The sequence below is a fragment of the Thamnophis sirtalis genome, unplaced genomic scaffold, assembly GCF_051295495.1.
Source record: "Thamnophis sirtalis isolate CommonGarterSnake01/CBP01778 unplaced genomic scaffold, rThaSir2_p1.2 scaffold_11, whole genome shotgun sequence".
Lineage (NCBI taxonomy): Eukaryota > Metazoa > Chordata > Lepidosauria > Squamata > Natricidae > Thamnophis > Thamnophis sirtalis.
The window spans coordinates 36,228,619-36,255,779 of record NW_028261391.1 but is presented as its reverse complement, the minus strand read 5'-3'; the positions used below and the strand labels follow the sequence as shown (position 1 = coordinate 36,255,779).

The following is a 27,161-nucleotide window of genomic DNA, read 5'->3' as shown; positions in this document are numbered from 1 at the left end:
TATCCCTTATTTCAAAGTATTGCAAGATTATAAATCCAAAGTCAGAGGATGTGCAATTGCCTATTTGCCAAGGAAAAAATATAAGTGATGTTGATCAGGACAGAGGTTTGGAAGTTATTGCTGTTTTTATTTTTATTGTTATTGTACAGCATTACTTTCTTACAAGCTTAATTCCTAGCTGAGGTCTAAAATGGAATTGTAGAGCTATACAAGAGTTTCTGATTTATTTTAGTCTGAGTTTATGGCAATGTTTTTATTGATTCCATCTGTGCTTTTAAAAAAAGCTTTCATCATGGATGAAAGATATGTTAGACACCAAGACTTAAAGCTACTATGCTGTTTTCATTTTCTTTCCATTGATGTCATTATTTCTTTCAATAGGACACTTTAAAGGTTCCAAAACAAAAACTAAACTTGAAGAGAATAAGAGATTCAAGTTTCTGGCTCATCATTCTTTAGTGGTTGAGGATGTCATTTCAAGTTAGCAGAGACTAACTATTTCTTAATTCAGTACAAATCTTTTTAAAAAATTAAAAATGATTTTATACTAGGGCTCATAATCTTCAAATTATAATTAATGTAATCCATACTTTTTTAAAAAGGGAAATGAATACAATGAATGTTCCTAACTGAAATGGTTGGTGGTGCTTAGGGCGTAATCCACTGTAGTTAATCCTCCCATCTCAGATAGGATTTCAGCTAGAATCCTGCTGGCATGGATTGGTGGTAGTGGCTTTGTGGACATGGCAGAGGAAGGATACTGTAAAATCTCCATTCCCTCTCCACTCCAGGGGAAGGTTATTTCAAAATCCCTGTTTTGTCCCGGTCAACTAGGACTTGGGAGGCAGGGTTGGGGTCAGTCAGAGGTTGTATTTACCTGTTCTCCGGACTACTCAAAATTTCCACTACTGTTCTCCAGAACTGGTCAGAACCTGCTGAATACCACCTCTGAAGTGTACCCATATATAACCACTGTCACAAAGCTGCATTGGTTGCCCGTTGAGCTCCGAGTGCAATTCAAGGTGTTGGGTATTATTTCTAAATTCCTTTATGGCACTAGGACAGGATCTGAGAGACTGCTTATCTCCAACTGGTTCTATCCATTCATTATACTCTACCAGATTGAATGTATTCCAGGTCACCTCCCACTAAGCATGGCCATTTTATGGAACATAGGAAGCATGCCTTCTCTGCTGTGGCCCCCTTATCTTCTGGAAAAGCATCTTCCCAGAGATAAAGCTAGGGCCTTCTCTTTGGAAGTTCCAGGAAGCTTTAAAAACCTGGCTTTGGTCTCAAGTCTGGGATTGATGTTTTTAGTTGTTTAATGGCTCTGTTTTGTTTTGTTATTTTTGCTGTTCATTAGATTATTTTAGTCTGGACTGTCAGCGGGATTCACTCTTTTCAGTTGTTTTTATTGTTTCCCTAGTTAAGTACACTGCCCAGAGTCAACTGAGGTTGGGTAGTCAATAAATGTAAACAAAGAAAGAAACAAAGAAAGAAACAAATAAGTTGCAGGGGAAGGAATACAATCCTATCCAGATACAGCATAGGAAGCTTGGAAGAGTAATATACATCTATAAAGGGAACATAGTGAAGTCTAAATTTGAAGAAGATAGAACTGCATGTGTGCTAGCCCTGCTATTTACATCTCTATCTTGCAGGCACTCTCTTTCCTGCACCACCCATATTTCTTTTGTCTTCTACATGCTTAAATAGGAGATTTATTCATGTTTGCTAGAACGCAAAAATATCACCTACGTGATTTCGGAAGCATATAAAGTACTGCTTCTGATTCTGTGCTGAGCAATACTCATCATCAGGTGAATATATGTACATTTATTGTACATCATAGTTCTTAGATGAATAGAATTTGTAGAAAGAGGCAATCAGGATGTTAAAAAATCAAAGGTAGGTATAGAGCATATGCTCTCTTCATACTTTAGCCCTTGTTTATTAGAAATGTCTAAAGAGGATTTTTATTATACATGAACTGGCCAGCAGAGAACTTCTGGGAAATAATTATATGACATCTACAAAGATGTAACTAATTATATGAAATACAATTATGATATAATGAGGAGCTCCTTCACATTTAAAATCATATATTAGATTTGTGGTGTGGTAACTTAGGAAAACTGATGAGCCTGTAATGTACCCTTTCAGCCTGATTTATGCCACAGACATGCTTTACAAAATTACAGAGTCAAATTTCAATCTTCAGGGTATTGTTTAATAATTCTGAATATACTAATTCTAAAAACCCTGAAAATAATAAGGCTGCCTGACATTTTCATTAGCTTTCTGCAACTGTTTATTTTGTTATTTCTTAATATAAGAAAGCAAGGCTCCAATTTCATTATAAAAGGAGTGTAGTTTGGAATTGATTATTTTTACTTAAATTGATACTAGTATAAACAGATGTAATTTTTGCAATTAATGAAAGCATAATGCTGAGGCTGAAGCTAATTTATATACAATACAAAACCTAATTTAGTATAAGATTATGATTCCTGACACATTGACAGCATTCATGCAATATACTTACTTTGGTTCCTAAACAAAACCTTTTTCTAGATGCATATAATACATAGAGCATTAATTAACTTAAAAGATTGGGTTGACAGGAGATATTAAATTAGTAAAAACCCTAAATGCTTATACTAACATATTGTGCAATTGTGGTTGTCAAGCCTTAGCTGAATTGAACATTGTAGGATATGCAGCATAACAATGGTTGTGCATCATCTGTACTCAGGCAAGGGTCTCCTACTTAGCATGATTTTACTATCCATGCCTATACTGGCACTATCATCTCTATTCCTATGCCTTCAGTTACATTCAGTAGAAGATTATAAGTAGAAAATAAGTAGAAAATTATTATATAAGTGATCTTATTACCTTAACCCACATCACCCTACGTTTAATCTTACTTGTAGATATTCAAATCTTATTTAACAAACTGCACTTCATTCAGATCTCTTCTATTATGTCTTCCCTGATGATAGATAGATAGATAGATAGATAGATAGATAGATAGATAGATAGATAGATAGATAGATAGATAGATAGATAGATAGATAGATTGATTTCTGGATTCTATCTATACCCATATAGTCTTGAATGCTCTCTGTGAAGAGAGAGTCATCTTATGATGAGATTGGTAGCAAACAAATTTAATAAATAAATAAATTTGTAAGAGTATTAGTGTAATTAGGCTGTCAGGTTCTGAAGGGTTAAGGAAAACAGCCAAACACAAAGATGGTTTGAAAATGAAGTTTATCTCCTCCAGCATGAATTGACCAACAAAGCACTAAGGCAATGAATAAATTGTCAGAGCTGACATCCGGTGCTCGCCACTTTTTATACTTTATTTGGTATTTAGGCTAATCCTCATCCCACCCACCCCTCCCATCCCATGTGCATACCCATCATCTTGTGACCCAGAGTAAAAATCACCCTGCAATCAGTCATGGTGTGTTCTCAGTCAGTTATCGGTTATGGAGAGTTCTCAGCTGGATTGCTGGTGGAGAAGGAAGATCCCCAGCTAGTAAGCATGATTCCTGGCACCTCCCACAGCTTCCCCCTGCCCGAATGGCAGCTCTGGACCTATGGGCTCACCAGAGCTGACATAGGCATTGTTCAGCCAACATACTTTCAGTAAACAATTTTTTTTCAGATTTCCATACAATAAAATCCAATTATTGTTTTCTTTCAGACCCAAATATGAAATAATAATAACCTGAAATTAATATCGAATCAGTTACAGTTGTTCTGTGAGTGAGTGAGATGGGCAGTCTCTATTTAATAGAATAAAAAAATTAATGTACATGCTTTGATTAATTTAATCAAAGAATACAATACTGTTATTGCAGATAAGGTGAATCTTTATACTTTGCCTTTTAACCCCTTACTATCCATTCAACACCTTTGAAAATCTTTTTTTTAGAATTTCTGATATTACTAAATAAAGTTTTGGAAATAGCACAGTTGAATCCTCTGCAAATTTCACATCAATTGTCTGTCAATGGCCTGGGTTTCACCAAATCCCCAAATAATTTAATTTGCATAGCCAAATGGATACCAATCTCATTTTAGGCATTCCAAAGTCAAGTTTTCTCAAGTTACACAAACTACCTGAGCTTCCCATAAACCATTTGTTCATAAAGTAATAGTAATATTTACTAAAGTCAAGTTTTCTCAAGTTACACAAACTACCTGAGCTTCCCATAAACCATTTGTTCATAAAGTAATAGTAATATTTACTAATGCTATCTCAGTTAAGAATGTTCTTAATACATACATGTGTATACATGGGTACAACAGGGATGGGTTCTGGTCAACTTTACTGCCGGTTCACTCATGCACATGCACAGTTCAATTAAAATTGTTCTGCGCATGCACAGAACTCAAAAACAAGATGGCAGTGGCGGCAACCAGGGAACCGGTTTGGGGGTGTGGCAGGCCCCAGTTACTGCCAGTCCCAGTGACCCAGGCCACCGTACCTCTACCGGTTTGGCTGAACCAGGGCGAACAGGTAGGAATCCACCTCTGGTGTACATTGTGAGTGTGTGTGTGTTTTCTCTTTAAATGGAGAGCTTAATAAACAATAGCAAAGCTTACATTTCAACTGCTGAAGTCGATCACACTTAAAGGTATATCTTACTTTTCAAGATTAAAGGCAAGCTATATGTATTTATCTGGCTTTTTAGCTAACAGAAAAGAACATGAAACATAAGAACATAAAACATGAGTGAGTTTTACTATTTCTCTGCAATAAGATAAGCCAGTGTTGCTATCTTACAAATTTTATGGAGGATGATTTCATGGAGGCAGCAACTGCTGAGCTCCCAGCTTTCTTTCCCCTTCCTCCCACTTGAAAACTGTTCTCCATAACACGTGGTGATGGTGAAGGGGGATCTGGATGCTATTCCCTCCCCGCCCATTTCATCTCACTGACCAAAAAGCAAGGATTTTTTTGTTTTGTTTTGTTCATCATAAACTTGAGTACTCTTGAAATATAGGACATTTGTGAAATGAACAATCCCATATGAACACAACACAACCTTTCAGTTTGGAATATATTAATATTTATAGTGACTCCCATTTTATCCTTCTGTCTTTATACTGCCCAATGAACAGTCATCAGGATTTTAGAGGATCTATTTTTGGGAGGGAGCACAACACTGTAGAACTATAGACTAATGGGTGATAAACTATTTTTAAAAATGACTGTCAGATAAACATGTTACCATGTTTCCCCGAAAATAAGACAGGGTCTTATTTTCTTTTGGCCCCCAAAATAAGCGCTTGGCCTTATTTTCGGAAAGGTCTTATTATTTTTGAAGTGCAGGAGGTGGTGAGGTGGTCACTTCATGGCTGCTGCTGTGTTGCAATATTTTTGGGGAAGGCTTATTTTCAGGGGAGGGCTTATTTTAGCGCATGTGCTCAAAAGCCCCATTGGGGGGAGGTCTTATTTGGGGGGAAACAGGGTAATATTTAATTTAATTAAAATGTAATCACATCTGAAGTTAATTAGATTTTCAGAAAAAAATATAAATATAAACATTTTTTTTAAAAACAAACAAACTAAAAACTGGTTTTGAAAGTACTTATAAAGTTACTCTCCTGGGCTTTTTAAAATTTTCCAGCAAATATATTACTTCATTTCTTACCACTACAATATCCCTTCTTTCCTCAGATACCAAATAGCCAGTAGTGTGGAATAATTCTTTACTTAAATGTTAAGACTATTTTTAACAAACAGTAACTGACAGGACCTTTTCATACACACTAGGAAATATTCCCTGGGCTATGGTATTCAAGTGAAAGATTACTATTGAAATCACTTGCTTAATATCGTCTGTTCCTCAATCTTTCTACTTTCTACTCAAAAGATACCACAATTCAATTGAAAGAAGAGGTTCACTCTATTTAAAGGCAACAATAAAACTCTTCATATGCCTTTAAGAAAAAGACTGCTTGAAAATCATGGATGGGTGATTCACTAGAATTTCATTTTTCAACAGAACATAGACATACACTGCAGACATGAAAACAAGGGTTTTCCAGAGTATTTGATATTGCTTTCATTCATCCCTGTTGTATAAATCTCACATTAATACTATGAGTCTAATCAAGGACCATTCTCAAATGCTTTGAACTTTTAAAACAGGAATTTATAATGTATTCCTTCCTATGCAGATTCATTTGTAATCTCCATCAGTGGTATGGGATTGAAAATTATGGTAACACCTGAAAATAGTTTTCCCAGAAGGAGCCTTAGCTATTTTGACAAACAGATAATTAGCACTGCTATGCTTTAAACAAAGGTACACCCCCAGTTAAGCACACTGATAACTTTTTCAGAATAATAACCAAAAGGATGCTGTACTTATTGCAAATCAGGCATTAATGAATCTGAGAGTTTTGTTTTCTGTCTCCCATTTTTTAATTCTTTAGCTTATCTTATTTCTTCAGCTTAAACATTTTTATTACAGAAAATACTTTCAACTCTGTGACTAGTGCTATATGTGTATGTATACATGTACAGTCTATGAGTATATGTGTATGTATGTATATACATGTATGTATGTACACACACACAAACACACAGAGAGCATATTTGAAAATTATTTGGAAGAGGTTTTCTAGAATATATATACGCCTATATATATAAGGCGCAGTTACTGAAACAGTTCCATTAGGATAACACATCTTTATTTAGAGTTACACAGAAGGCTAAAAATATATAAACAAACAGAATGCTTTAATGGAAGCACTGATTAATGTGCTCACATGAGGCATGAAACATTACTTTCAAAGGAGGTATAGTCTGTATAGACGACAGCCCTCCTGTTTTAAGTCAGATCTTAAAGCCGTCAAATTTATAACAGCACTGAATGAATTTGTTAATGTATAATGTATGTATAAGTAGGTTTTCCTTTCTTCTTTTTATCTCCTTTCTTTATAGCACTCTATTTGAATGAAGAGTTCTGGAGAACATTTGAAAGCTTGCACATTTTTCTGTGTAATGTTGCTTGTTCCTATTCAATTACAGATTTTGGATTCAACTTCCAAAGGCTTCTCTACATTGCTGGAATCTAATTCTGAAAGGGAAGCCAAGTAAGACACAAGCTAACAATAACAGACAAGAATAAATGCTGAAGAAATGCCTTTTTCTTAATCTGTCATACAAGAAAGTTCAGAAATATTTGTTAATTCAACAATAACCTGAGAAGAGATCACATGTAGCTTTATATCCAACTGAAATAAGAATTTACATCAAATGCTATGGGTTAGATATATACAGTATGTAATAACTTATAAAGGAGGAAGGCTATTCTTAGCACAATTACACACAGAGTAAAAGAGAGTGAAATTAATTCTCTGAGTAAGGGACTTAACATTTGAGAATCATGACGACCTCATTTCAAACAGCAGTTTTAGCACTCAATCATCATATGGCAAGTAATGGAATACCGCTGAGATCTTTATGTTTTAAATAGCCCATTGATTTTAAACTGCATCCATCTGCAGCACTATACTTGAATTATTACCAACAAACCAAGATGGATATCTTCAGTCAAAGCTTATTTGGTTTTAAATATATTATTGCAAATTAGGATGGTTAATCCAACCTTATTTTATTTATTCCCTCGTGTTGCCAAAATTGTTTGTAGGTAAAACTGAAAAATTATGACACAAATTTTAGAACTGATTTCATTTGATGTTGTAGTTTTTAGGTTCAGGAACCAGGTAAACCAGGGATGTTAAGCTCACGCTGAGTTTAATATCCCTCATCATGTGACGTATCACAACTTTTTTCCCCTTTGCTAAACCGGGGGTGGATATGGACAGCGCATGATGCATCTGGCCTGAGGGCTGCGAGTTTGAAACCCTGAGGCAAACCATTCCATTCCATTATTGCTAACAACTGATATAAAGAAGCAGGACATTCTGTCACTAATAAATACTAATCAACTGTAACATACTTGAAAAAGTAGTCAATATGGTACTGACAAATCAGTTTGTTTTAAAAATAAGGAATATTTAGCAAGTAAAGGTATTTATTATATGGGGACACCATCATTTTCTATGGGCTCATAAAACCAATATGTAGCAAGAATATTTCATGGAATGAAATACAATGTGACATGTTACACAAGTAATGGAAAAGATCTGGTTTAGATCTTAATGTAGAGTGGTGCTCGCTGAGTCTGGCTCTTAGATCTTAATATTTTGTTTTGCTTAGCTCTTTTATCTCTTATCCTTCGTGGTTTTTAGGATAAAAGATAATGGAAGCCACAAATTTGAGCTTCTTAATAGTGGTCAGTGCATAAATTCAGATAAAAGTGATGTCAAATTATTATGTTATTTAGAAAAGTTCCTTTTTCTCCTTGTCTTAATAGAAAATGTGCATGAGCACATCGTATACCATATTTTGTGTAAATTTCCACGTTTTGGAAAATTTAGAGATATAAGGACATATCATAAGTCATATATTGAGCTTGTGACTATATATAACCCTTGTAAATAAATAGAGAGATCAAATGTAACCATTATTTATTTAATTAATTTTTACACCCACAATCTCCCAATGTGATTCTGCGTGGTTTACAACAATTTAATCTCCCTTTGTCCCTTCTTTACTTGCATACACAGCAGAGGTGGGTTCCTACCGGTTCGCACCAGTTCGGTAGAACCGGTTCGTCAAATCTACCGAACTGGTTAGAAGAGGTTCCACCAGTGGACCCAGAAAGCAGGCCATACCTACAGAAGAGGTTCCAAAACTTTTTGAAACCCACCACTGATACACAGTGAATAACATAATCTTCTGAATAGGGCTTAGAGGAGCTTTTCAGACATTAAAAATAATATTCTTATTATTCATAGTCAATATTGATATTAATTAGTCCAAACCGTTACATGATGGGACAAAAACGGCATCTAATGCATCCTTTGCATTATGTATAACTAAAATAGGAACTTGATTTAAATTTTCATCATATTTATAACACAATCAGTAGATCACAACATTTTTGACTAAAGGAATGAGAAATTTGCCAGGATCAATCAAGAAGTGATTCGTTCAAAATGGTTGATAATCAGCCTTCAGTTATCATCATTCCTTAAATGTTAAAATTATTTTATTCAAAGCAACCAAATAGGCAAGTTGGCTTAGAAAACATGATGTTCCTTTAAAAAACTAGTGTTAAGTACAAAGTGAACATGTCAGACTATTTTTTGTTCATAGTTCCATGCACAATAAAGCATCACTTTCCAATTTGCAAGTGTTTAATACAGAATCCTAAATCTTACAAAATAAAAAAAAATCACTGTAAAATTCAAAGTTTTAATGGCATGTAAAATCGACATTCTCATAATTTAATTAATTAAATGTTGGCTTACATTTGACTATTTGTTTTCCAACAGCATAATGGTTTATAAAATGTTCAGGAGAATGGACATCTGCTACCAGCCACAATGATACCAAAATAATAAAACATTTAACATCAGACAGACATAACTCTGCCATTTCATACTTAAATTGTGATGTTGCACAGAAGTATATAAAAGATGTTTCCATTACAACATAACAACAAATGTTTGATTGGTCCTCTTTCCACAGCTCCCTAGACATTCAGGAAACATATCCTGAACATATCCTATTTTGTTGGAGAAATTCGATCTTCCACGTCTTGTATTCTAAAAAAACTAAGCTAAGGTTATATTGTCCCTTTTCCTTCCCCTTTGCCTTAGTTAAACTTACAGGATCACAAGACATTAAGAAAAGAAGACAACCAGAATCCAAAGCTGGAGAAAGCTGAGGGCTCATTTGAAAGCTTTTGACCATACTTAAAGGTCAGCTGTAAAGGAGATTTGGAAACTAAGGAACACCATAAAAATTCAAAATCGGCCCAAATCTTCCATGACTTCTTTACTGATGATTTTCTACTTCCATGCAACTTAATAACTACGATGAAATGAAAGTTTGAAATTGAGAGCAGGAAAGGAAATTGCCTATGAAGAACTAGGACTGATTCATTAGGTAATGAGCTGAAAACATATAGGGTGAATTAGATGATGGACCAAATATAAAGGTCATGACTTTGAGATAATCTTTAACCATGCACTAAGAGCAGACTGCCTTTCATCACTTTTGCCACTAAAATCTAAAGCATGACAATAATTAAAAGCAATATTTTATGAAGTAGCAATAGCAATAGCAGTTAGACTTATATACCGCTTCATAGGGCTTTCAGCCCTGTCTAAGAGGTTTACAGAGTCAGCATATTGCCCCCAACAATCCGGGTCCTCATTTTACCCACCTCGGAAGGATGGAAGGCTGAGTCAACCCTGAACCGGTGAGATTTGAACAGCCGAACTGCAGAATTGCAGTCAGCTGAAGTAGCCTGCAGTGCTGCATTTAACCACTGCACTACCTTGGCTAATTGATTTGTTTAGTATTTACTCTCACAGTGAGTGTTTGAAAAATTGCAAATCTCTTTATAAAACTGACCATTTTGCAACAGAACTAAAGCCAAGTATGAAATGGGCACTGAATCAAAAGTAATAATGTTTGTTTGCATATGTATTAACTACAGCTTGTTATATTAACCATTATTCATGACTGATATCTGTTAAATTTGTCCCATTTCAGTCTAATGTGCAAACCTATTACAATTGTTTGTAGGATATAGTTTAAAACATGAGATCTTATAACCAAAGTACTTTTTTCTAAGAAAACTTTTAAGCAACCTTCCTTAATAGAAGTCTGCTGTCAATTTTTGTTTTCTTCCAAAATTTAAGTCAATATCTAAGACTTTCACTTAATGTTCTGAAGTATACACAACAAAATGCATCACATAGAAAGAGTAGAAGAGTCTTTCAAAAAAAAATCAGCCTATTGGCCAACCATATTTATATCTGCTATTTGGGAGATATCTATTTCTGTGTTTATTTAAGTTGGAATTCTCAAAATGCAGAGCATGGAACTTATTGCAGCCCCAATAACAGAAGTCAAATTAAGCCAAGATTGGGCACTGGAAAAAATGCTATTGTAAAAGTAAGCTTGTTTTCACATACTTTATCTAGAGAAAAATGTATTATTATTATTATTATTATTATTATTATTATTATTATTATTATTATTATTATTATTATTATTATTATTACACAATTGTATCACAGCGGCCAGTTGTTTCTCCGGATTTGGCATTGGTTACTAGTCGGGCCCCACCCAGGGGCCTAGGACGTTGTAACGTATTTTCGTAATATGCGTGCAGATCCAAGCAGTGCGGCTTTTTGCATTTGACTGATGGTGATTTTGTCAATTTTTAACTGTTTTAAATGTAATTCCAGTGCTTTTGGAATAGCACCCAGTGTGCCAATTACCACTGGAATTACCACTGCTGGTTTGTGCCATAGTCGTTGAATTTCGATTTTTAAATCCTGGTATTTCGTGATTTTTTCATGTTCCTTCTCGGCGACCCTGCTATCACCTGGTATTGCGATGTCTATGATTGTGACCTTATTTTTCTCAACCAGTGTGATGTCTGGTGTATTATGCGCCAGTATTTTGTCGGTTTGTATACGGAAATCCCACAAGATCTTGACCATCTGATTTTCGGTGACTTTTTCAGGCTGATGTTCCCACCAGTTTTTTGCTGTTTTGATATTATAATTTTTGCACAAATTCCAATGGATCATTTGTGCTACTGAATTGTGCCGCAATTTATAATCAGTCTGCGTGATTTTTTTACAGCAGCTGAGTATGTGATCAACAGTTTCATCAGCTTCTTTGCAAAGTCTGCATTTGGCATCATCAGAGGATTTTTCGATTTTGGCCTTAATGGCATTTGTGCGGATAGCTTGTTCTTGCGCAGCCAGGATTAGTGACTCTGTTTCTTTCTTTAATGTACCTGTTGTTAACCATAACCAAGTTTGTTCACTGTCCACTTTATCTTTTATTTTTTCCAGAAATTGGCCATGCAGTGCTTTGTTCTGCCAACTCTCCATTCTTGATTTTATCACATCTTTTCTGTATTCTTGTTTCGTCTGTTGGGCCTTCAGTAGATTTTTGTTCTTTACTTCGATTAATAGATATTCTTGATTTTCTTTTAAATAATCAGCCAGTGCATGTTTTTCTTCTTCAACTGTTTGCTTCACTTGTAATAATCCTCTGCCACCTGATTTTCAGGGCAGATACAGTCTATCAATATCACCACGTGGATGTAAACTGTAGTGCATTGTCATTAGTTTCCTGGTTTTTTGGTCCAAAAGGTCCAAATCAGCTTGTGTCCAGTTAACTATACCAGCTGTGTATCTTATAACTGGTATTGCCCAGGTATTTATGGCCTTGATTGCATTTCCACCATTCAATTTAGATTTTAAAATTTTCCTAACTCTGTTGGTGTACTCTCGCCTGACAATAGTTTTTACTTCTCCATGCTTGATGTTATCCAACTGCAGAATGCCTAAGTATTTGTAGGCTTCATTTTCTTTGCATTTAATTAATTGGCCATTGGGCATTTCAATTCCCTCACATGCAGTGATTTTGCCCCTTTTTATGGATACAGTGGCGCATTTTTCCATGCCAAACTGCATTGAAATATCAGTGCTGAATACTCGGACTGTGTTTGTCAATGATTGGATTTCTATTTCTGACTTTCCATAGAGTTTCACATCATCCATATATAGTAAATGCGAAATTTTTTCAGCTTCTTTGGCTGTTTGGTAGCCTAATTTCATTTTTTTTAAGATTACTGATAGTGGGATCATTGTGATGATGAAGAGAAGAGATGAAAGTGAATCACCCTGGAAAATTCCTCGCTTGATATTAACCATTCCGTAGATCTCATTCCCTACTGCCAACTCAGTTCTCCATTGTTTCATCGCCTTTTCAGTAAAGGATGTAATATTTTTGCTAATGCCAGTTGTTTCTAAGCATTTTATGATCCAACTATGTGGCAGTGAGTCAAATGCCTTTTTGTAATCAATCCAGACCATATTCAAGTTCGTTTTTCTGTTCTTACAATTTTCTAATATCATTTTATCAATTAGGAGCTGATCTTTTGTGCCCCTGCTCCTTCTTTTGTTGCCTTTTTGCTCTACTGGCAAGATGTTGTTTGTTTCCAAATAATCCATCATGTTATCTGCAATAACGCCTGTGAGTAATTTGAAGGTTGTTGGCAAGCATGTTATTGGTCTGTAGTTTTCAGGTGTTGTTCCTTTAGTTGCATCTTTCTGAATCAAGTATGTTTTTCCAGTTGTCAACCATTCATCAATTTGGCCCTTTTGTAAAATTTCATTCAGTTGCCTGGCCAATATTGCATGTAAACTGGTCAGATATTTGAGCCAGAAACCATGTAATTGGTCCTTTCCAGGTGATGTCCAATTCTTTACCTTTTTAACTCAATTTTTGACCATCTCAGTTCATTATTATTATTATTATTATTATTATTATTATTAGTAGTAGTAGTAGTAGTAGTAGTAGTAGTAGTAGTAGTAGTAGTAGTATTGCATATATTTATAAGCCTATGTGAATTCTGATAATAAAACATCTTGATTTCTAAAGTTATTAGGGTACATAAAACAACTGTGGCAGAGTGATAATGAGTACACATAATATTATGACTACAATGGCATTTTCAAAAGATATGTTCTTAAAAGGACATAGTTTAAAATTGACTTTTTTATTCATTCATTCATTATTACTATTTGTACTTGTGGATTTCCTGATAGCTTATAATTCACAGAGTTAAAACATCCATAAAAACAATCTCAACTTTTAAAAAAAATTGTTGCTGTCCTAATTATTCAAAAATGTCCTGAGTAAAAGGACTACCTTCCCCAGTTCCTTGAAGAACAAGAGAGTAAATGAGTGCCTGCAGCATCCTCTCTATTAAGCCATGGGGACCTGGCAGATTCTATCTGGGAAAGTATGTTCTGAAAATAATAAAGATGTAAGCATATAAAGTTTAAGTGGTAACTATCAAACTTAAACATTGTTACAGCCATGAGACAGATACAGCATCAAGGATTCAGAATGGTGGAATACACCCCTCTTAGTCTTATTTGGCCTCTTAGAGGCTGTTAATAATATCGATCCTGATATCCTCAAACCACTGAGGACTGAGGAATTTCTAGGCCAAGGTACTAAAGAAGTCTGTCTAACTGAAATGTTACAGGATTTGGTCTTTTCTGATCATAAGGCATGGGGAGACATTACGTGATGATTCAAGCTGTGATACCATTACTATGCTGATGATACTGCCAATATGCTGCCAATAAACCCTAATAGCTAGAGTTGCTGTTAAAAAATTTCTCAAGCTGTTGAGAAAATGAATGTTTTACTATGTGCATGAGATGAAACAGGCTAAAGCTGGGCCTCAGGGTCAGCTGGTCCTAATATTTATTTATATTTTCTTTTCAATAGGTGGTACTGTTTCTGAGGAAATAAATGCACAACTTTGGTGTCCTGCTAAAATCATGCCCATTTTTAGAAGAATAGATGGAGAACACACCTGGAAACCTTTGTCCAGTTTTAGCTGGCATATGAGTTGTGAACCTTCCTGTAGCAGGAGGTTGAATGTGACTGTCTAGTCCAACCAAATTCAACAAATCTAAGGAAATTATACTAAGCAAAGCTGCTGGTGGTACCAACTGGCATCATGGTGTCTATGTCATGGAATGGTATCCCTCTAAAAGACTGACCCCTCCAAGCTCAAGATTCAAGATTTCATGGAAAGGTTTGCTTCATTGTTCCCAACAGTGCTAGGCTGAGTAGGGCTATTGCCAGGTGAGAACTAATTAAAACTGATGTCATCTTGTCTGGCAAGAAGATGCACCAAATATCTCTGTTCTGGACTATAGGCTGCATACAAAGCCTGCACAATTGCTTGGGAATAGGAAACACATCATTTGACTGCTAGTACAGTCTGAATGATGTCTGAAGGAGTCAGCCTCAGATACTTGATTGCTGCTGATTCCCAGGCTTCAGCCAGAGGAATTCAGAACTTTCTGAATCTGCTTCAGGCATGACAACTAGAACCTCCAAGAGAAAAGGTCACCCTAAGTGGTGCTCCGGATCAGCCTCCACAAATGCAATAAATGTGAAGAAATATTGATGTTTCACCACGTTTATTACCAGAGTGTAAACCTAAAGACATTCATATAACCAAAGAATAATACAACCTTATATTTTCTACAGTTATTCCTACTTCAGTTACAAGTTATTCCCAAATGTTAATTAAAGCAACATGATAGGGGAACAGCTGCTTAAAATATAACTTTACTGTTGGGAATATCAGTAGCAGGACTCTTTCTATTTCCTACCTTCTAAAGAGTGGCCTTAATTCAAGAGGGTCATGGTTTTCTAGATAGAGAATTATGTATCTTATTCTGCAGCAATCTGCATTCTGTCTAAAAATGCTTAGAAAGTCATTTGTTATCTCATCTAAATTAAAATGTAAAGAAACTTTGGAAGAAACATTCTTGGATATGTAAGAAATATTAATGAGAGAGAGAAAAAGAGATGAAAGAAGAAAGAAAGAAAGAAAGAAAGAAAGAAAGAAAGAAAGAAAGAAAGAAAGAAAGAAAGCAAGAAAGACAGAAAGAGAGAAAGAGAGAAAGAAAGAAAGAAAGAAAGAAAGAAAGAAAGAAAGAAAGAAAGAAAGAAAGAAAGAAAGAAAGAAAGACCATAGGTTCCTGAACATACATATTACCAATTGTTGAGGTTTTGAATTGGCTAACTTGATATTCAGGCCAAGTATCAATGGTTCCACCAGCACAACACTTTTCCTCATGGAAAAGTGAAAGAAGCTTATGTCAGCAAATCAGCTTGAGGCATGGCGCCTTTAATGTTTCATAATGATGTCACAAAACAATAAACAAAGCTAAATGCAGTGAAAATGATTTCAGAATGAAAAAAGAAATGAAAACCAAAGGTCCCTACTTAAGCAATAGAATGTGGATACAGTGTCATCTGAATAAAGGATTTAGAGCACCTTTTGAAATCTCAGCCAACCCAAGGAACAAATGACCCTTTGAGATTTTTAGAAGGCAAAGCTGAAATGCTGGCATGTTCTCACCTAAAGTGGACAAAGCAAGTTTATAATCATTTACAATACAATAATTTGGACAGCTATTTCTGGAAAGTGCTTGTAAATTCAAGCTACTTTGAAAAGTCTAATGACTGATTTCACTCAGTTAAGCAATAAAGCTGCTTGACTGACCTCAGGGTCTGACAGGTTAATCTATTCTGACCTTTGCTTTATTCTATAATGATGCTGAAAGATCACTTGAATAATTCACTGTCAGTCAACAATGGCTCTGTATTTCCCCTTTGGCAAGCAGAGGAGTCAAATGTGACTGGTGCCAGATTTTCAGAACTATGTGGAATACTACTAAGACTATTTTCTTCCAGGCAGTGAAATAAAACAAATTGGTTCTTCCACACCCCTTCATCCTTGCTCCCCTCCTCTATTGCTTGCAGTTTAGAATACCAAACAGCCAAAGCAAATTTCTACCATCCAAGTAACAATACATTTATAAAAGTGTGAAACCCTTAGGGACAAACAAGTGGAAAAAGCTGCCTGTTGCTGTTTTGCTTGTGGTCTTGTATGCAAATTACCTAAAATATGAAACCTGTTTATTAGGTTCCATTAGTATGAAGCTGTCCTTAATCTACAGCAACACCTGTTCATACAGAAATTCATGACACCAGAATGTTATTCCATGTTGTCACATCCTCAAACACCCATAACTTTAACCTTAAACTGTCTACTGTTAACCTCACCCCAGTCCTAAGAGGTCGGTAGGGTTATGCATAAGCACAACAGCGTGGCTAACATCCCTGTCCAACTGTCCCCATTTATTTGTACCCATTTCCTGTAGTTCTTATTCATGTTTATTCTTATTCCTGTTATCTTGTACATGAGTGACAAACTAAACAAACAAACAAACAGACAAACAAACATTTCTGTAGAATAAAGGACCAGTCCCACAAAACAGAAATCATATAGAAACCAGTCTCACAAAACAGAAGTCTAATAGTGGCAGGAGATTGTTTACATGTCATCAACTTGTTGTTAAATGACCGCATAGCTTGATCCTTAGCACATTGATCTCTTGCCAAACAGGGGAAAATAAAAGGGGAAAATATTTAAACAGAATTTGTATTTTCAGAAGTGCATCTCTGAATATTGGGGACTGATGACAATGTTAGAGAACTGTTTCTTTTCTATCATGTTTTTAGGTTTCCACCCTTATCCTGCTCCAAAATCTGGCTTTCTCCCAGGCTTTGGGAAATCATGGTTTTAGACCCTTTGCTTTTTATAATATATAAAAACCCTTTGTTTTTATAATATATGTAGTATATTTTATTCAGACAATCATAGTCACTTCTGTTCTTTTTATTTATTCTTTTGAAGTATAAGGCAGTCATAGTCACTTTGGAGTCTGGCATCCTGTGAAATGAATCAATCTGACTAGTATTACCATATTGGAAGAAGTAATATAGCAAACATAATTTTAAATGTTTAAATAAATGGAAAAGTTTTACCATAATATCAGTGCTCCTACCTTGAAAAGCTGTAATGTGCCCAACAATCATATACTTCAGTTCAAAATTTAGTATCTGAGTGTTCTCTATCCTCTCTCTTCTAACAGCTGCTTGGTAATTTTCTTCCATTTTCTTAGTGCAGCATGTTGGTGATTTATGTTGGCAAATCTGTAAACTGGAATCTGTACCAACAAAAAATAAAATGAAATGTATTTAGTAAAAAGACCAACAACATTTCTTACTAGCAAAGTAATATTGTGTTATCAAAGACTAAAGAATTTAAAATCTATGCATTGCTTAAGCATTGAATACTTAACCACTGATATCGCTATATGTGATGAAATAAATCTCTAATCTTTCAGGAACTGGGGAAAGTTTTTGAAGGTATATTAATTGAGAAACAGAATTGTATGTGCATGTGGCTGTTTTTACTTCTATGAGAAGGACACATACCCATCATAATGCAGCCAAGTTGTGCTAGTGATTGCAAATTGTTCATAAATACATGGCCTACATCTGTTCATTGGAGGTCTTAGCTCAGTATTTTAACATGCAGTAGCATGTCCTGCCAGATTATGCTAACATGTAAGATATAGCAGGAATCTTACAAACTTTCTCTAAAGCACAACATCAAGTTCTTTTTCATTTAAGTTACATTCTCCAGAGCTTCAATTATTGAGCTTGACATATATAGCTGTTCTTTTTGTTACAGAATCTTAAATCCATATGGTGGGCACTGAAGTAAACAAAGCAGTATTAATGAATAGTGCAACACAGACTGTGTAACCTTTCTTCAGCCCAAGACTGTATATCATGAAGACATGGAATTTCTGCAGGTGTTCCCACCTATGCATCTCACACTGGGTTTGATAAAAATATTTATCTTCAGGAAAACTATTAATCACCATACAAAAAAACAGAAGAAACCGTGACACAGAGACCCTAGCAGCAGTCGGTTGCTAAGATTCCTTGCCCCATTAATTTCTTGGACAAACATATAGAAGGTGAAGAGAATAGACTAGGGCCTACGTATAGCAGAAAGATTGCTCCTAAGTAGAATGTAATAAATCTTTTACATACCAAAGAGCACAATGTAAAACAAAAAGTATTTAAAGACAAAACATAGAGCAAACCACATTCCCACTATACTTTCTTGAAGTCACTATAAGCATCCTACTGAATATGAAAACTTTGGTTCTTCAGTGCTAGCTTTAGGAAAGAATATTTCGCTACTACACTCCAACATAACTTTTGTTTGCAGTCAATTATTCTGCTGTTGAAGAAATTAGCATTCTCACAAAATCAAAGATGGGCAGCTATATGAATTTAATAAATAAAAAGACATAAATTAGCAATACTTTTAAAAAGAGCAACATTCATATTGTGAAATTTAATGCATAGCATACCACCACAGATAGAATAGATGCACAGGGAATGAGGAAAGAAGAAAATCCAGACAGCAGAATAACTGAATGGCACATTGCATATTACCACTCAGAGGAATTCATACCAGATTTCAAGCTGCGGGCACATCTGTACGCCAGCTTGCAAAGCTGCTGGGTCAATGCATTCAGTGACCCACCTTTCTGCAGATGCTGCCTTCAGAGCCAGATTAAACTATTCAAAGCAGCTAACTTGAATGAAGATATTTTTTGTAATGGAAAGCTTCCCAAAGAAAGGCAAATCAGTTTGGTTTTCTAAGATCCTCGTGAATCTGAATATACATTAGTACTGAAATTGGATAACCAAAATCTATCAGAACTGGAAGTCAAAGCCACTCATTATGCACCTTGAAGAAAATAAATATTCAAATGCAAAAATATATTCAAATATTATTCTTTTATTAGAAATAGCATCAAAATATAAAATCACAATTGTTGATTCACAATACAGAGTATGTCCCAGTCAATTCTCAGTTATACTGAGCAAATAATTCCTATTTCTAAATACATTTTTGAGATGTAAAAAAAAGACCAAGATAAATCACTTTTTTTCTATTTTTAATATAACATTAGCTGCACAATTCAATTGAAAAACACTGAAATCTTTTAGGGAAGAATAAAATAATAATAAAGTTGCATAAGTATGCACACCCTTTATAAGTAGGGATGTGGCTGGGTTTGGAAGTAACTAATCACATTCAATGTGATGTTAAATAATATAAATCTGCCATCAATTAAAGTGACTCAGAACAAGTCCATATAAAGTCCAGTTGTTCTGGTAGGATTGACTCAGTTGCCTCTTACAACAAAATATAAGGTCTGCAAAGAGTTTACAAAGAATCAAACAGGTCTAATTGTTGGAAGGTATCAGTCAGGAAAAGGGTACAGAACAATTTCCAAGGCATTGGATAGACCATGGAACACAGCGAAGACTGTTGTCAACAAGAGGAAAAAATATAGTACAAAAGTGACGTTATCAAGAACTGGATGTCCATCCAAAATTGATGGCAAAACAAGAAGAAAATTGATCCAAGAGCCTGTCAAGAGGTTCTCATCAACATTAAAGGCGCTGCAAGAAACTTTGGCAAGTACTGATTGTGTACTACATGTGTTGTCAACAATCTCCCATATTCTTCCTATATCTGGGCTGTGAGGTAGCATGACGAGACATAAGCCTTTTCTTGCAAAGAAAACATACAAGCCCAGCCACATTTTGCCAAAACCTACAGCAAGCCTCACAAAAGCATATGGGAAAAAATGTGTTATGGTCTAATGAGACCAAGATTGAAATTTTTGGCCATAATTCCAAGAAGTATGTTTAGTGCAAAGACAACATTGTGCATCACCAAAAGTACACCATACACATGATGAAGCATGATGGTGGAAGGTTTTTGCTTTGAGGCTGATTTTCTTTAGCTGGAACTGGGAATTTAGTCATGGTGGAGGGAATTATGAGCAGTTACAAATATCAGTCAATTTTGACACAAAATTGACATCCTCTGCTAAAATGTTGAAGATGAAAAAGAACTTCACTTTTCAACATGACAACAATCCAAGACAACAAAAGAATGGCATCACCATATGATCAAGGTTTCGGAATCCAGTTGATAATTTGTGTGGTCGACCTGACGAGGCCTGTGCACAGAGGATACGCTCTCACAATATATGGATTTGGAGGACTTTTACAAGGTCAAGTGTGCAAAAATTCTCATGCCGAGATTTGCCATGCTGATAGGTTCCTACCCCAAAAGATTGAATGCTGTCAAAAAAATCAAAAGGTACTTTAACAAAATCTTAGTTTAAGGATTATGCAACTATTGAAACAAAGTTATTGTACATTTTTATTGCTATTTTTCCCTAAAAGATTTCTGTTTGTTTTTCAACTGAATTGTACAGCATATACATTATATTAAAGATGAAAGTGATTTATCTTAATCTGGTTTTTTTTTACATTTACATGGCCTTTTAACAGGGGTATGTAGTGTATGTAGTATATTCACTGTAGATAGAAAAACAAACAGGTCACACAAAGAGATTACAATAATTATTTCTCAAAAAATCTTGTAACATTATTTTTCATAAAATTGGATCTCGCAGCTAATAACTACTTCCCCAAAAAATCTAGCTTACTAGATAATACAATAAAGTTTTGGTAGAGAAAAAAAGAATGGAGGTACTATATGAGAAATATAAAATAAATATTGAAAATTCAGTAGATTTGTATTAAAAGCGGATTGTTTTTCATTTTAGTTTTTATTGGAAACTAATTGTTACTGTTGTAATATTATTATTTTTAAAAATATATTATTTAGTTTTGATCAGCTATCTGACTGCTACTCCATATCTTAACAATTGCGATTTATGGAACATATTTTAATATTTTGTGCAAAAGAGAGAGAGAGAATAGGGAGCTAATTATAGAATGTGTGGTGTTGTAGCCATTTTACATAAGCATTATCTATTTGATTGCATCAATTGAAGGCCTCGTGTATCAGCCTTTTCCAATCCTGCTGCAGTGCTCCAGTTTCTTTGTGAAGGTACCGGAGATTGAGGAAAACAGGCATCTGAGTGAACCATTGTGTAATTTAGCCAGGGATTTGGATTGGATCCAATTTTTATTTGAATGCTAAAAAATAGGACAGAAGGCTTCCAGATTCCAATCTTGGGGTTTCTTTAAAAGGTGATGTGCAATATTTTCTGCTTAATGGATTTTTTTGCAGAAAAAGAAAAGAGATAAAATACAACAAAGAGAACAATATCTGCATTTTTTATAAAATTCAGGGAATGAGAAAGAAGAGTATATGATAAAGAATGCAATTAAGGAATTGCTGAGTTACCTTCTATTGACTTTCTGAGTAGTACTTTTTGCTGTTATCCAAAAATTCAACAATATGCAGAGACACAGGATTTGCATATTTCCTTTCGGAATTACTTTTGCATAACTACTGTTTGTCTATTAAGAACCTTGAGACATGAAGTTTCATTACATCAGGGAGTCTCCTTCAAGCCACTAACAAAATATTTTTAATGTAAGTTAAAGGGTTTAACTATTTTGGAATAAACAGCAGTAGGACAATTAAATATGGATTTTGGAAAGTTATAAACAGACTAAGGGGCTAGATGGATTTGAAATAAGATTTTGAAATTAATTACAGTAATCTTTCCTGTAGGACAATGTCTTTGCTTGGGGGGAAAAGAAGACTTTGAAAATTAAATATAAGAAATCTTCCTGTGGGAAAATACAGTTGATCAAAAAAAAAAGAGAGAGGGAAAGGTTTGAAAGTTGTTCATTAAAGGGAACAAAAAAGAACTAAAAGGTATAATTAAAGGTGAAGAAATGTACTAATGCAGAGGGAGCAAATTATTTTAATTTGGGATGAATTCAAAGGTATTTGGGACCAATGCCTTCAAAAGTTATTTTTACGATTGTGTACTATCCCAAAACTGGATATAAAAGAAGTTAGAGAGCAGGAACATTCTCTACTGGATAAGGTTGAAGCAGATTCAAATATGGATTTAGAAATAACAGATTACAAGAATGATTTGGATAAAAACGTTAAACTATCTTTACAAAAGAAATTGGCTGATGTCTAAATAATTAATATAAATCAGAAAACTGATGTGGATAACTTTTTCATTTTGGATGCATGAAAGATGTATTAAAGTTTTGAAGGACTTTCTAAGAAAATACAAAGAAATAAGAAATCAAAGATTGAAACTTTATTTAAAGGGAATAAAGATCAATATTGTTTAAAAAAGGAATATAAAGTTGGATTATTTGATCAAGTTTAAAATAAAAGACTTCATTGTTTCTTTAGTCAGTTTATGTGTCAATTTTCTTTCTTATATATTCATAAATGTCTGCAGGAGAATATAAATCATTTTACAGCATCTGTGGTAATTTTTTTGTATTAATTTTTCCATGATACAATAATATCCACACATCTCATGAAATAAAGAAAGGAGAAGGAACAACTGAAAATAACAAGTTAAAAACAAAAACATATAAATCCAATCATTTTTCTAAAGGCAAATTGCCTAAATTGACAGAATTTTAAATAATACTTACTAGATATTGTGCCATCATTACAGAATTATCAAATGGCGAAAACTCTGACCTTTTGAATTCCAAAAATGCATAAAGTAAAGGTAAAGGTTCCTCTCGCACATATGTGCTAGTTGTTCCCGACTCTAGGGGGCAGTGCTCACATAGGAAAACATACATAGGAATTTTAGGCACATATGAAAATGTTCTTGTTGCTGCAGCATGATTGTTTTTATTAATACCATTTTATTGATTATCACATTGTCTTTCTGTCCTTTCCCCAAGATCAAGGAGTGTGTACATGCATGCACAGGAGAAAATGTTTATGAGTGTGAAATCAGAAATTTGGCTGTGGATTTTTCAGAGAAAAATGAAATAACTTTTTTTAATTTTTTTATTTTAATTGAACAAAAACACAAAAAAGAATCATCCTTCATTACATCTTGTAGCAAGCGTGTTGATTAGTTACAGATAACTTTCGTGCATTTCTTCCACAGTCATTACTTATAGTTCATATTAGATTATACACTTTAAATAAAAAATCTTTGTATATCTTACTATCAATGCACCACAATTCTCATTTGACTACAATTATTTGAACATGCTTTTACCTCAAATCATTCATACTTAAAGACACAACCACATAATGGCATTCATTAGCTATTTCAAAATTCCAATAACATTACAACTTTATAACATCATTTAAGTAAAAGTCAATTAATAAAGTTTCTAAAACTCCCCCCACCTTTTCCCCCAACTCAGTGTTTAGAATTTATATCCAAGTTACTTTTGCCAATACCATAGATGTATATATTGTTAAACAATATCCATTAACATTTCCTTGTTGTTATTATAATTGGCGAAAAATAATTTACTATTTATGTCCCATCTCCTCTCGTCAGACCCCCCAAAAAACCTTACACCCTTATAACAAAATCTAAATAAAAAAATTGTTAATAAAATTTATAGATCTTTTTCCCAAATCACAATTTGCAATTTATATCCAAATTTCTTTTACTAGATTGCCAATACATGTATATATCATTAAGCTGTGTCCATTATCATTGCATTATTGTTATTATAGTTAATTAATTAGCGAATAAACATTTGATAACAATCTAAAACAATAAGAATTACAAAATTCCTACTTATTAATCACCAAAATCAACTATTTTTTTATTATCAACTTTTATTGTCAACCTGTATCTTTCCAGTAATAAAACAGTCTTATCTCTCTTTACAATTGTGGTGTCAATCTTCTTTTTATCTCCTTTATAAGGATTTTATAGACTTCTCTCTGCACTTTGTTGCTTGAAGAAATTCTCAGGTAATTTTGTTGCTCACCAGCTGCTACTAAAATTGGTTTGTCTTTGGTTGTCAATCTTGCTTCTGATAGAATTTCTCTTCTTAAGTCCATCATCATCATTTTTTTTTCTTCTTCTGTGTCTTGGAATCTGGGGTAGAGCTTCAATTCGTCGAATTCCCTTTTCCATATTCCCTTCTTTCCACTTTCACCCACATTTGCTCCAGTAATAAATTATCTTTATCTTCCATATCTTCATTCTCCCCTTTAATTTTTGGGGCTCCAACCCCATCATCTTTTGCTGTGAGGAAGACTAGTCTTTCCAACTTCTTCTCAATTCTCCCATGTCCTTCCAGTAGATTTTGAATTCCAGCCAAGATATTTTGGAATTTTAAGGTTTCCTTATCTGAATATTGATCCATGTTTCCAAAACAGAAGAAAGAAAGAAAAAAACCAATAGCCACTGCCATTCTAGCCTTCCAGGCCTCTTTTATTTTTATTTTAGATTGACTTGAACACAAGTTATTTTATGCTCTTCAAAGGAGAAGGCTTCTGTTCCCCCCTTTCTTTCCCCTGCCAAAATAGTTCTCAAAGGCACCTGTGAAAACAATTCCTGCCCTTGGCTCTTTATCAGTTTCTGTAAACAAGTTGCAAACCCTTCAGCTACAAAGTCAGTGAAGTCAAAGAAGGAAAGAATATAGATACGTTGTTTCAAAAAACCCAGCTTCTGACCTCCAAGTGGCAGTGTGCTATTTTTCAAATATTTATCTCTGGCTTATAGGAAACAAAGTTCTTTAGATTTCTTTTAGTGAAATTTAATAACAAGTAATAGGAAGAATTGTTAAAATAAGAAGGGAGGTTTTAATCCAGAAGTCAAAAAATAAAGCAACAAAAAGCAGAAGAAAAAAATCAATCCGTTCACTTTAAGAGGAGAAATGAGAAACGTTGCGAACACTTCAATCCACAAAGAATAGTTACAAAGAAAAAAAAGCTTTCCACAGCAATCCAATTGGGGTTAATTTCGCCGCTCAGTTCTTTTGCTTAAGGATCTAATTTGGCTTTAAAATTTCTTTGGGCAGTCTTTCACAAAATAGAAAAAATACCTCACCAGATGGACTCACTTTCTCTTTTCACTTCCTTCCTTCCGGAGCGTCTGGATTTCATCAGCCTGGGGGCTGCCTGTTCACTGCCAGCTTGAAGTGCTTCAAGGGACTTTGCAATGTCCCTGAGACCAGCGGGGACTTTGCAATGTCCCTGAGACCAGCAGTCTTCATCTTCCTGATCACTATCTCTATGGGATGATTTAGGTTTCAATGGACCGTCCAGTGGCAAAAGTGTCAACGGCAGTCTCGTGATGTGCCTCCTTCTTCTCAGAAAAATGAAATATCTTTACCTCAGCCTGAATAGAAGAAATTCTTTTAGCAGTGGAAATGGCAAAGTAGAAACGGGTTTCCTTCCAGAAGCAAAACAAAAATAAAAATAGTTCTGTTTAATGTGCCAGATAGAAAATGCTTATGCTAAAGAGAATCAAATTTCCATTGGCTCTATTTAAGTGGAGATAATTTAATACATACTTTATTTGCAGTGGGTATTGTAAAATACAGATCGCAATCAATTCCATTTGCTGATAGCATACAATTAGACCATAAGCTATAAAGTCAAGCTCCAGTTTACATGTCCAAGTCATGACTGAATGCTATCTTTGAAATGGCAAGAATCCTCAGTCCAACTATTGGCAATATTTTATCCAAGTAGTATCCAATTCCCCACCTCTGATTTAGGACTTAATGCCACATTTGTAAAATCTGCTGAGAGTTTTAATAGTCTGTTTTTGTTCTGAGTTTGTATGGAATGGAATGACAGCTCAGTAATAAAATTACTAGGGTGAATAGTAGGTTACTGCTCCCAAATTCCAAGTAAAATGTATGGTTGCTATCCAATGTATGGTTGAAACACTCTATATAAAATTCCCACAACTTAAACATAAAGTTTTATTATCTTTATTTGGCATACTGGAGACCTGTAATAAGGCAAACAATATGTCTGTTAAAACATGTTTGAGACCTCCACAGAATGCCAGCATGGATAGGGTTGGGAAGAGAATGGAATCAATAAATAAATGAAGGACAGTTCACGTTTACGCATGGAAAATGTTTAGTTCAGCAATTTTATACTGATGCATTCCTTATTTTAGTTTTAGACTTCATAAAACACTTCATATTTCTGTAAAATGCCATGACAGCATACAACACAAGGAAGGTGAATGGTAGTGCAGAAATTCAGAAAATCAAATCCGTTCAATTGATTTTTCCAAAGTCAGCAAGTCAGATCGTTGACCCAAGATGTCATCTTAACTTCATTTAGAAGTTAATTCAAATCTTCACATAGTCCCAAAAAAACTTATAGCTGTTGATTGGCACATGCTTCTTGCAACATTCTCAGTTTCATCAACATAAATCATCAAAAGTGAAGAGGACCATTGGCAACTTCCAATTCTTCTCTTCGCTTTTCCTTCTTTCATTAAGGTTTTGTAGAGATGCATGAAATTCCCACTCAATTTACATGCATAAATTTGGTAGGTTTTACATTTGTCAAGAAAAGGAAAAGTTTCACATCCCGTTCTAATAAATAAATAAGCATGTAGGAAAGAATTTAACTGAAAGCAATTATCTTTCTGAAATTGAGGTGTTTCTAACCGATCATCAATTTTATTGCAAATAATAACTTATTCTATTGAGAAAATAAAGTGCCAATATTTATTTGTGTTTAGTCCAAGCTAATCTGTGGACTCTATGAATATTACTGTTA

At 34.5% G+C, this 27,161-nt stretch overlaps 1 protein-coding gene across 2 annotated transcripts in view; it reads right to left on the bottom strand.

Moving 5' to 3' along the window:
- Nucleotides 1-27,161, bottom strand: part of LOC106548573 (glypican-5) — a 319,942-nt gene that overhangs the window by 272,931 nt on the left and 19,850 nt on the right. For both annotated transcript variants that reach the window (XM_087725521.1, XM_087725522.1), the window contains exon 2: nt 17,584-17,745. In XM_087725521.1, coding sequence (XP_087581647.1) covers nt 17,584-17,745 — 162 coding nt within the window. The remainder of the gene's footprint in view (nt 1-17,583; nt 17,746-27,161) is intronic.